The sequence below is a fragment of the Dipodomys merriami genome, unplaced genomic scaffold, assembly GCF_024711535.1.
Source record: "Dipodomys merriami isolate MVZ:Mamm:240054 unplaced genomic scaffold, mDipMer1.0.p SCAF_10, whole genome shotgun sequence".
NCBI lineage: Eukaryota > Metazoa > Chordata > Mammalia > Rodentia > Heteromyidae > Dipodomys > Dipodomys merriami.
Genome location: NW_027202271.1, coordinates 8235122 through 8247163, shown reverse-complemented (window position 1 = coordinate 8247163; position 12042 = coordinate 8235122). Strand labels below are relative to the sequence as shown.

Below are 12042 nucleotides of genomic sequence, written 5' to 3'. Positions count from 1 at the left end.
TGGCTTGATAACCAATCACCTGCTTGGAAAGCATAGACTCTGAGTTCAAACCATAGTTCTGCAAAAACCAAACAAAAAACGCACACAGTTAGAAGCACTAGCCAACTTTATCATACTATACCATTAGAGTAATATATGGAACTACAAAGTACATTGCATCCTCTTAGTTTTGTTGATTCTTTACATCTTTTTTAAATCTCCATTAATTTGTCTGGATCCTTATTATTTCTTCAGGTTTGCTCAATTGCTCTTATTCTTAAAGAGGTGAAGTGCAGAATTAAGTTATTTGAGATTGCTGAGTTTTTCATGTAATGACATTAATACTTCCATAGACTTCACTCTTGTAAACCTCTTCACTTGATCCAATATTTTATTAAAAGCATTGACTTTTCTTTTATTCTCACCATTAAACATATATTGAGGATAGTATTTTGGTATTAGACTTTCTGACTACAAGTAATTTGTATGTTGCATTCTGTATATAGTTTTAAAAATAACTGTGTATAGATTACTATGGTTCTTTGAAAACATATACAAAATGACAAGACCTTAGCCAAACAAACCAAAAGGAGGGAGATGATTCAAAATAAAAAAGTTAGAAATGAAAAGGGGGATAACACACAGATGTTAATAAAATTCAGGGGATCATGAACAATCATCTCAAAAACTTATTCCAATAAGCTGTGAAATCTAAAAGAAATAGGCATATTCCTAGATACATGACCTACAAAAATTGAATCAAGATGATATAAACGTCTTATACAGATTTATGAGAAAATGACATGAAAACATGAATAGCCTCCCTAAGAAAAAAAGTACTCCTGAATTCTACTAGACCTTTAAAAAAAAAAGAACACCAATGCTCCTCAAACTATTCCATAAATAGAAGGGAAACAAAGGCTACCAAACTCCTTCTATAAAGTCAGTATTACCCTGATCCCACACCTAGATAAATATACAACAAAAATTATAAAACTGGAAGTGGAACTGTGGCTCACTCAAGTGACAGTGTCAAGAGGTCGGTCGTGGGGGCCTGGGTGCTGTCCCTAACCTCTTCAGCTCAAAGGGAGCACTCTGCTACTTGAGCCATAGCGCCACTTCCAGGTTCTTGGTGGTTTATTGGAGATAAGAGTCTCACAGACTTTCCTGCCCAGGCTGGCTTTGAATGGCAATCCTCAGATCTCAGCCTTCTGAGTAGCTAGGATTACAGGAGTGAGCTACCATCGCCTAGCTCAGGGTGCTAGTCTTAAGCATAAAATGTTCAGGGTTCAAGTCCAGAGTTCAAGCCTCAGAACTTGTATGAAAAAGGGGAGGGGAAGGGAGGGGAAGGAAAGGGAAGAGAGGGGAGGAAGAGAAGGGAGGGGAGAAGTAAAAAGAGAAGAGAATAGAGGGAGGGAGGGAAGGAACAGACTAATTTCCTTGATGAACATTGACAAAAATTTTCAGTGATAAAACTTGCAAACTTCGGGTGGGAGGAGGGGGGAGTATGGGAAGGGATGGGAAGGGGAAACGAAGAGGAGGCAACAATGCTTGATAAGAAATGTACTCATTATCTTGCCCATGTAATTGTAACTCCTCTGTACGGTATTCTCACAATAAAAAAAAAAAAAACTTGCAAACTGAATTCAACAACACATTAAACAAATCATATAGAGTGAACGGGTTGGTTTCATTCCAGGAATTGAAGGAAAGTTGAATGTAAACAGTAATAAAGCAGGCAGAATCAAGGGCAAAAATCATATGATCTTCAAAATAGACCCAAAAAAGGTCTTTAACAAAATTCAACATACTTTCCTGATATAAGGGACCCGCAGAAGACTGGACCATATTGCCCCACTCTGTGCTGATATTTATTCAAAATAGAAGAAGGGGAAAGAGAAGTAATCAAAGAAAGGAAGAGAAAGGAAAGGATGAAGGAAAAGAAAGGAAGGGAGGGAGGGAGGGAGGGAGGGAAGAAGGAAGGAAGGAAGAGAGAGAGGGAGGAAGGGAGGGAGGGAGGGAGGAAGGAAGGGAAAAAGGAAGGAACGGAGGAAGGGAGGGAGGGAGGGAGGAAGGGAGGGAAGAAGGTAGGAAAGAAGGAGGGATGGATGGAAGGGAGGAAGAGAGGGAGGGAGAAGAGAGAAGGAGAGAAGGAAAAAAGAAAAGAGATCTATGAAGCCAAGGATGCCCACTCTCTCCACTCCTTAACATAGTTCTGGAATCCTTAGCCAGACCAATAAGGCAAGAAAAGCACATTAAAGGGTTCCACATAGGGAAGGAAGAAATTAAACTATCCCTATTTGCAGATGACATGATAGTATACCTTAATGATCCCAAAAAACTCCACTCCCAAACTCCTAGAACTTATAAAACACTCAGCAAAATAGCAGGATACAAAATTAACCCACAAAAATCAGTTGCCTTTCTGTACACCAACAATGTACAAGCAGAAAGGGAAATCAGGAAAACAACCTCATTCACGATAACCTCAAAAAAAATTAAAATATCTAGGAATTAACCTAACCAAAGATATAAAGGGCCTATTTAGTGAAAACTATAAAAAAGCCTAAAGAATGCAAAGAACTTCCATGTTGTTAGATAGGCAGAATCAATATAGTGAGAATGGCCATACTGCCAAAAATGATAAACAAATTCCCATCAAAATTCCAATGATGTTCTTTCCTGAAACAGAGAAAACAATCCAAAAATTTATATGCAACAATAAAAGGCTTAGAACAGCCAAAGCAATTCTAGGCAAAAGAAAACACAGGAGGGATCACGAAAACAGATTTCAAGCTCTACTACAGAGCCATAATAACAAAGACACCTTGGTATTGGCACAAAAATAAATCCAAAGACCAATGGAACAGATTAGAAGATCTAGAAATAAAATCACATACCTATAGTCAGCTGATATTGATTGACAAAGGAGCCAAAGACATACAGTGGAAGAAGCATAGCCTCTTCAACTACTGGTGCTGGGAAAACTGGGCGGCCACATACAGAAAATTAAAAGTGGACCCCAGCCTGTCACCATACATTAACATCAACTCAAAATGGATTCAAGATCTTAACATCAAACTTGAAACTATTTCAGGACAGAGTAGGAGAGAATTTGAACTTATGGGCACAGGCAGAAACTTCCTGAACAGAGTCCCAGAGTCACAACAAATTGGAGAGAGACTCGACAAATGGGACTACCTTAAAATAAAGTTTCTGCACAGCTAAAGACATAGATACCAACTAATTGAGAAAAAATATTTACCAGCAATATATCAGACATGGGCCTAATATTCAGTATATACAGGGAACTCAAGAAACTAACCCTGGGGCTGGGAAGGTGGCTCAGTGGTAGAGCGCTTGCCTTGCATGTCTGAGGCCCTGGGTTCGATTCCTCAGCACCACATAAGCAAAAAGAAACAAGCTGGAAGTGGTGCTGTGGCTCAAGTGGTAGAGCGCTATCCTTGAGCTTAATAGCTGAGGGACAGCGCCCAGGCCCAGAGTTCAGGCCCCATGACCGACCCCCCCCCCCAAAAAAAGAAAGAAACTAACCCTGCGGGGCACCAGTAGCTCACACCTGTAATCCTAGCTACTCAGGAGGCTGAGATCAGAGAATTGCAGTTCAAAGCCAGCCCTGGCAAAAAAAGTCCATGAGACTCTGATCTCCAATAAACCACTAGAAAACCGGAAGTGGCGCTGTGTAGCTCAAGAGCTTTGCCTTGAGCTGAAGCGCACAGGGACAGCGCCCAGGCCCAGAGTTCAAGCCCCATGACCGACAAAAAGAAAAAGGAAAAGAAAAAAGAAAAGAAAAAAGAAACGACTCCCTCCCAAATCTAACAAACCAATAATTAAATGGGCAAGGGAGCTAAAGAGAGACTTCTCAGAAAAGATAAAAAATGGCAAATAAGGGGCTGGGAAGATGGCTCAGTGGTAGAGCGCTTGCCTTGCGTGCATGAGGCCCTGGGTTCCATTCCTCAGCACCACATAAGCAAAAAGAAGAAAGCCGGAAGTGGCGCTGTGGCTGAGGGACAGCGCCCAGGCCGAGTTCAGGCCCCACGACCGGACCAAAAAAAAAAAAAAAAAGAAAAAGAAAAAAAGGGCAAAATAATGACATTCGCAGGGAAATGGATGGAACTAAAACAAATCATTTTGACTGAGGTAAGCAAGAGCAGAGAGACAAACGGCACAGGTCTCCCTGACACCTGGATGTTAAATCCAAACAATACAAGGAGATATGACAAACAGAGCTCAAGAAACAAAGGACCTCAACTTGATTTGTTACATCATTTCTAAATGACTCCATGTTCTTGACCACATATATGAGTGTGTGTGTGTGTGTGTTTGTGTGTGTTTATGTGTATGCACATCTGAGGGAAGCTAGGAGGAGGGTACAGAACCAAGAGGGAAATGAGAAAATATACAACAGAGGGGCCCATCAGCTGCACTGGACATTGATGGAAACTAAGCAACGCAAGGGCAGCGATGGGAGGGAGGAATGAGAAGGCAAGTGGGAACAGCTGACACTAAGCCAAAGGAAAGAAATGTACATATCACCCAATTTGGAAGAAATAGTTGTCAAAGCTTATAGAATTCACAAACTTTGTAGACCATGATAATAACAATTTGCCTTGTGAAGGTTAAAATGTATTTGTGGCTTTAATTAAGTTAGCCTATCCCACAATACTGTGAAATTTATATAATCACTTAATTTCAATAAAAAATTATTTTAAAAAAAAAGATGAGAAAGAGAAGAAAGGAAAGGAAGGGGAAAGAGGAAAGTGGAGAAAAGAGGAAGAAGAGGAAGCTCCTGCACCAGGGGCCAGTGTCTTGTGCTTGTAATGCTAGCTATTCAGGATGCTAAGATCTGAAGATTGTGGTTCAAAACCAACCTAAGCAGGAATGTTTGCAAAACTCATCTCCAAGTAGCCACTAAAAACACAACAAAACAACACAAAAAAACTGAAAATGGAACAGCAGCTCAAGCAGTAGAACACTATTCTTGAGCAAGAAAGCTCAGGGACAGTGCTCAAGTCCTGTGTTCAAGCTCTAGGACCATCACAAGCACACAAAAGAAGCTCCTGCATTTGAAAGAAACAATCACCAGAGTAAAGACAGCCTACAGACTGGGAGAAAATCATCTTAACAAGGAATTAATATTTGAAATAAAGAATTCAAAAAAAGTATTAAAGTATTAAATACAATTAATAAATGGGCAATAAATTGAACTGACAGTTCTCAAAGTACAAACAGTAAGCAAACACATAAGCAAATGCTTTACAGCATTAGCCAAAAAGAAATACAATCAAAATGACATTGAGGGCTGAAGTCTGATTTGAAGGGGAGAAATAGCCTGCCTAGTTAAGTGCAAGGTCTTCAGTTCAAACTCTTTAAAAATATAAAAATGAGTAAGTACATACATACATAAATATATATATATATATATATATATATATATATATATATATAGTAAAACAAAAAAAATTATAACATGGAGACTCCCCCTCATTTCATGGCTATGAGCAAATAATAAAATAGCACAGGGCTGGGGGATGTGGCTCAAGTGGCAGAATGCTGCCCTAACAAGTACTGGCAAAAGCAAAACAAAAAATAAATGTTAACTGGGCACTGGGAGCTCACACTTATAATCCTAGCTACCCAGGAGGCTCAGAACTGAGGCTCACAATTCAAACTCAGCCCTAGCAGAAAAAGCCGAGAGACTTTTATCTCCAATTAATCACAGAAAAAGCCAGAAGTAGAGCTGGGCTCAAGTGGTAGAGCACTAGCCTTGAGCAAAAGAAACTCAGGGACAAAACCCAAGCAGTGAGTTCAAGCTCCAGGACCAGCACAAAAATTAAATAGATGAATAAATGCTGGTGAGGACAAAGGGGAAAAGCAAACTTCATGCACTGCAGGTAGGAATATAAACTAGTTGCAATAACTATGTTAATCATTATGGAGGTTCCTCAAAAAAGCTAAAAAGGAGCTACCATATGGTCTTTAACACAATTTTTGGGCTTATAGCCAAAGAAATGTAACTCAACACAAAACAAAGTAATACCTGCACACCCATGTTTATATAGCACTATTTACAATAGCCAAAATACACACTAAGTTTAGATGCCCAGTTTAAATGTGTCGCATACAATGAAGTATTATTATTTAACTATAAAGTCAAATTGGTATTTGCAGAAACTGGATTAAACTACAAGCAAAACAAGCCAGACTCAAATAAATGTTTTCTGTCATATATGCAATCTAAAAACAATTAAAATAAATAAAATTAAAATAATAAATAAAGAAGTCAAGGTAACTGCTCATGCCTATAATCCTAGCTACTCAGGAGGCTGAGATCTGAGAATCAAGGTTTGAAGCCAGACAAGGCAGAAAAAAAAAGTCCATGAGACTTTTCAATTAACCAGCCTCCCTCCAGTCCCCCCCAAAAAGCCAGAAGTAGAGCTGTGGCTCAAGTGGCAGAGGTTCTAGCCTTGAGTGAAAAGCTAAGTTCCTAGGCTCAAGCCATAGCAGCACACACATACACACAAGAAAAGATCCTGTAATGAAGTCACTGGTAAGGAATCATCACAAAGGAAATGACATGAATATAAATGGGGGACATTTTTTAGGAAGGACACGAGCAAAGGGAGAGGGTAAAGCAAACAATGTAAGAGCCCACAAAGTTGAATATAATCAAAGTATATCATTTGCAAGAACACAAAACAGTGTTACTGCTAAATCACTATTATGATGTGTTTTTTTTTAAATAAATGTATTCATGAAGTTTCAAAAACTAGTGTAATGAGCAAACAATAAAATCTGTTCAGGCATAAAGTGGGAAATGAACTTCTCCTTTGGTCTTCCATTGCACAATAAAGATCTGGAAAGATCTATGTAAGTCCTGGTCACAATGCCCATTGTTTGGTAAGTCCGCACAGAAAGAGTGCTGAGAAATGGGGAGACATTGTGTTCCTGAAGAAAAGACTTCTTAAGTTTGTGTTAGCTCTGAATTTTCAATTGTGACTACTTAAGTTTAAGTTTTTCTGCTAAGATGAAAATAATGTCTCAACTATAGTAAATAATGAATATTAAAAATCTGAATAAACTTGCATAAAGAATTAATGCAATGAATATAAAATTCTCTATTTACACTAAATAACTACAATAGATTTTCATAAAAAGAATAACAGGTACTTATGCTATTGGCAAGCAACCTTTCTCCCCTAAGAACACCTGCAGTATGGCTGCTCTGATGGCAAAATCCAGTATTTCTAACTTAAAGAAAATGCACTACTTCCTTTTCAACACTTAAAACATCTTTATAAAAAAAAAAAAACCAGCATGAAGGGCTAGGAAGGTGGCTCAGTGGTAGAGCGCTTGCCTTGCATGCATGAGGCCCTGGGTTTGATTCCTCAGCACCCCATAAGCAGAAAAAGCCGGAAGTGGCACTGTGGCCCAAGTGGTAGAGTGGTAGCCTTGAGCTGAAGAGCTGAGGGACAGCACCCAGGCCCAGAGTTCAGGCCCCACGACTGACAAAAAAAAAAAACCAGTATGACACAAAATGAACAAAATGAGCTAAGTGCTAGTAGCTCACACATATAATCCAGGATACTCAGGAGGCTAAAGTCTGAGAATCATGGTTGAAAGTCAGCCAAAGCAGGAAAGTCCATGACACTTATCTTCTTCTATTAACCCCTAAAAAAACAGAAGTGGAGCTTTGACACAAGCTACAGAGTGCCCAGCTTAGAGTAAAACAGTGAAGGGACAAGCCAGGCACCCAATGGTCACGCCCATAATCCTAGCTAACTAAGGAGACTAAGATCTGAAAATTGCAGTTCCAAGCTAGCCCAGGCAGGAAAAGTTTGTGAGACTCTTAAATCCAATTAACCAGCAAAAGCCAGAAGTGGTGGTGGCTCAAGTGGTAAAGCACCAGCTTTGAGAGAAAAAGCGATATAACAGGCCCTGAGTTCAAGCCCCAGTACTGCGTGCGCACACACACACACACACACACACACACACACACACACACACACACACACACACACACACACACACACACACACACACACACACGGAAGCTAAAAGCATACTCTTTAGGAACAAATTGCAGAAAAATACTGAACAGTCTTAAAGGATACCTGTGGAAATCGCTTACTTTCATTTCTTCAAGTGGAAAGAATAGTATGGAATCCAGTAAGCAACATGAGGTCAAATTTATTATCAACAGAAAAGGAGGGAAAACAGATTAGAAGAGAAATATTGTAAATATGCCAGCTAGGACAAAGGAATTGCATTAAGAGTTTCAATCAGAATAATAACAAAATGCCAGCATGGTGGTATATACCTATATACACAACTTCTCAGGAGGTGTAGTTCTGGAGGTCAGATTACTATATTTAGAGACTGGCCCAAGTAAGACATCAGCAAGACACAATCTCAACCAACAAGAGTAATGTGGCAGTGTACAACTGTAACCTCAGCTATTCAAACAAGCCTAGATAGGAAGATCAAATTCTAATGCCAGACTAGGGTAAAAACATAACATTGGATCTGATATACAATTAGAAAAGCAAAAGGTGCTAGCCTTAGAAGCAGAGGTACAAGTTCAACTACCAAAACGAACAATCCCTCCCAAAAGAGAAAAATTATAATATCAACTAATAGCAGCCAACATTTCAAAATGTATATTATATGACATACAAGATGCTTTGAGCTTTTAGTTCTTCCTGACCTGAGTGAGCAACAGGTGTTAAGAAGTAGAACCAAAACAAAAAGGTAACAAACAATAACAAAAAACTAGCAACAACCTTAACTCACATCACCCACAGCATTCATTACATGAAAATAATTTTAGGTAAGGAAGTCCAATAAGGAATGGTAACCAACTTGGTCATCACTTACTAAGCACCAAGGATTATAATCACAATGATATAATCACTTATATCATATGTAAATCCCTGCCAATTAAGGAGATAAAAAAGCAAGTTATACCTACAGCTTAGCCGTAGAGTGCTTTCAAAGCCTGTGAGTGAGATTCTGGACTGGACCAGAATGAATAACCAAATAAATAAATAAGCAAATGAATGAATACCAAGCCAGTTTGAACTAATGCCATCTACACATTAACAGTTCTTATCTTGTCCTACTCCCCAATAATTTTGACTACTAGTTACCATTTGACAACCTCAGTTGGCCATTCAACAGTGTCAAGCTAGGTGTGGTAGCTCACACCTGTAATGCTAGCACTTACAAGACAGAAACAGGAAAATGCTGAGTTGAGGGAAGGCTGAGATAAAGAGCAAAATCCTGACCCCAAAAATCAAAACAAAACAAAACAAAAAACATAGAGCAAGAGCAGGAAGTATTTATACAAATGCTTCCATAGCTGTCACATAAATTTTAATTATGAACTTAAAAGTTAAAAAGAAATAACAGTTAGTACATGGGGGAAATTTACATACTCCTCTGTGAGGTAGAACATTCCTTCGATCATGAGAAAAACTGCGGCCCTTGTCATATTCTCGGTACTCAACATGACTGTAATATCTATTGTAGCTTCCTTCATCAGGTCTGTCTAGCAGTGGAGGTTTCTTTTCTAGCAGTGGAGGTCTCTTTTCTAGCAGTGGTGGTCTCTTTTCTAGCAGTGGAGGTCTCTTTTCTAGCAGTGGTGGTCTCTTTTCTAGCAGTGGTGATTTCTTTGGCACAATATTAACTACTCTATTGTAGGCATCCTAAAACAGACAAAAAGAAATATATAAAAAAAATCACTAATTTCTCTATTTGGTTTTGGAAAGATTTGTTTTTTAAAAGTACAGAAGTTCTTAGATGAAACAAACAAAAATGCATTAATGAAATAACATGAATATAATCAATAGTGTCTTCATATGGACTAAAGGAAATAAAGTACTTCATGAAGAAAGCCAAACATTCAAAATAACATGCATCAATAGAAGTGAGTAAACAAATATTAAGAACTATAACAAAAATGAATCTATTAACAACTTTACCCCACGTCACCCACAGCATTTCCTTATGACGAAAATTAAGTAATTTTGGTAGGAAGGTCCAATAAAGAACAGATAACTTGTTAAATTATCAGTTAGAAAAATAATATAACTACATTAGGCAAAAGGGTGCAGGAAGTGTGATAGAGGATGAAATTGATCCGAATACAATGTAAAGATGAAGACCTGAAAATGAAATCCTCCCCCTCACCCCTGCCTGTATAACTGGTATGCGCTAATTAAAAAAGAAAAAAGCAAATTTCAGTAAGAATGTTACAATAGCTCTATCCTTGATTTCCTAAGAATTTAGAAATAAAACCATGAAAGATATAGTACACATGGTCTACTGCGTTTGAACTATTCTCTTTAGAAGAAACAAGATTACACACAAGAAGCAACACAGGAACATACTGAGCTAGAAAGATCAAAAGAAACATTGCTATTTTCCAGAAGAAAACAGGACAGCCTTTGGCTTTATAAACACAATAAATCTATACAAAAATCTCACTTTCAAAATGTGCTTTATAGCACATTTTCATTATCCATTCATGTGTTGATGGGGAACTAAGCTGATTCTGTAATGTACCTAATATGAAAAGTACCTCCATAAACACGGGAATAAAATGCTTCTGATGGCTTAAGCCCATGAGTGGCACAGCAGAATCCTATAACAGTTTTGTTTCTACTTGAGTTTTGTTTCTACTTGTTTAAGGAGTCTCCATACTGACTTCCACAGTGGCTGCACTCATTTACAGTCCACCAACAGTGTGTAAGAATTGTTGTCATTTTGATTTTCATTTCTTTTATGGCTAAGGATGTTGGAACATGTGTTTGTATATTTATTGGCCCATCTGTGCTTCTTCTAAGAACTTTCAAGTTCATTTGCCCATTCATTAATTGGATTATATGCTAGTCTAGATTGTATATATGGTCTAGATATTAACCCCCTGTCAAACTGAATACCTGACCTTCCCCCACCACCACCATTTGTTAGCTAATTCTCATTCTTCTGGTGATGTCTTTTCTTTTTTAATGTCTTTTAATTTGATGCAGTCCCTTCTGTCAATTCTTCTTTTTGAGCTACTGAAGTTCTATTAAAAAACTTATTGCTGCTGGGCGCCGGTGGCTCACGCCTGTAATCCTAGCTACTCAGGAAACTGAGATATGAGGATCGCGGTTCAAAGCCAGCCTGGGCAGGAAAGTCCGTGAAACTTCTAACTCCAATAAACCACCAGACAACTGGAAGTGGTGCTGTATAGCTCAAGTGATAGAGCGCTAGCCTTGAGCTGAAGAGCTGAGGGACAGCGCTCAGGCCCAGAGTTCAAGCCCCACGACTAACAAAAAGAAAAAAAAAATTCACTGCCAATATGTTCCAACTATTTCAGGTCTTAGTTTTTGACCATTTTGAAGTTATTTTTTACAAGGTAGGAGGTAGAGATCAATTTTCAATATTCTACATGTGACTATGCAATATTACCAAAAGTATCTGTTGAAGAGGCAGTCTTTTCTCCTATAAGGTTTTGGCACCATTCTCAAAAAATAAGGTGGCTATTTCGGTGGGCTTAATTCTGAGTTCTAGACATTTTCTTTTTGTGCCACTAGCATCTTGTTTTTGGTTTTAGTTTTATGATTCTATAATACAATTTAAAATCTGAAATCTGATACTGTAATAATACTATGCAACACTGCTCTCTTTCTTATGAATGCCTTGGCTATTTGAGATCTTTTAGGTTCCATAAGAATTTTAGAATTGTTGCTATTTCTGTGAGGAAACTCATTGCACTCAATTTGTAGGCTACTTTCAGTAGAAAAGCTTTTTTCACAATATTAATTGTGCTGGTTAGTGGACATGAGACATGGAGGTCTTTCTATCTTCTACTATCTTCTTCAACTTCCTTCTGTATTTCAGTTTTCATTACAGAGGATTTTTAGCTTCTTGGTTACGTTTATTCCTAGGTTTGTGCTCTGGGATTTTTTTAAATTGAGGCTATTGTCAACAGTACTGATTTCCAGATTTCTTTCCCAGCAATGTTCACAGTTGGTATATAGCAAGACCTTGTCTCAA

General features: G+C 38.3%; 1 protein-coding gene across 8 annotated transcripts in view; it reads right to left on the bottom strand.

Annotated features, from left to right (window-relative positions):
* The window catches only part of Pphln1 (periphilin 1), a 148555-nt gene that overhangs the window by 64019 nt on the left and 72494 nt on the right, over positions 1-12042 (bottom strand). For 6 of the 8 annotated variants that reach the window (XM_070039158.1, XM_070039167.1, XM_070039155.1 and 3 more), the window contains one exon: positions 9435-9704. The exons of the other annotated variants lie outside the window; for them this stretch is intronic. In XM_070039158.1, coding sequence (XP_069895259.1) covers positions 9435-9704 — 270 coding nt within the window. The remainder of the gene's footprint in view (positions 1-9434; positions 9705-12042) is intronic. 8 annotated transcript variants of the gene reach the window in all.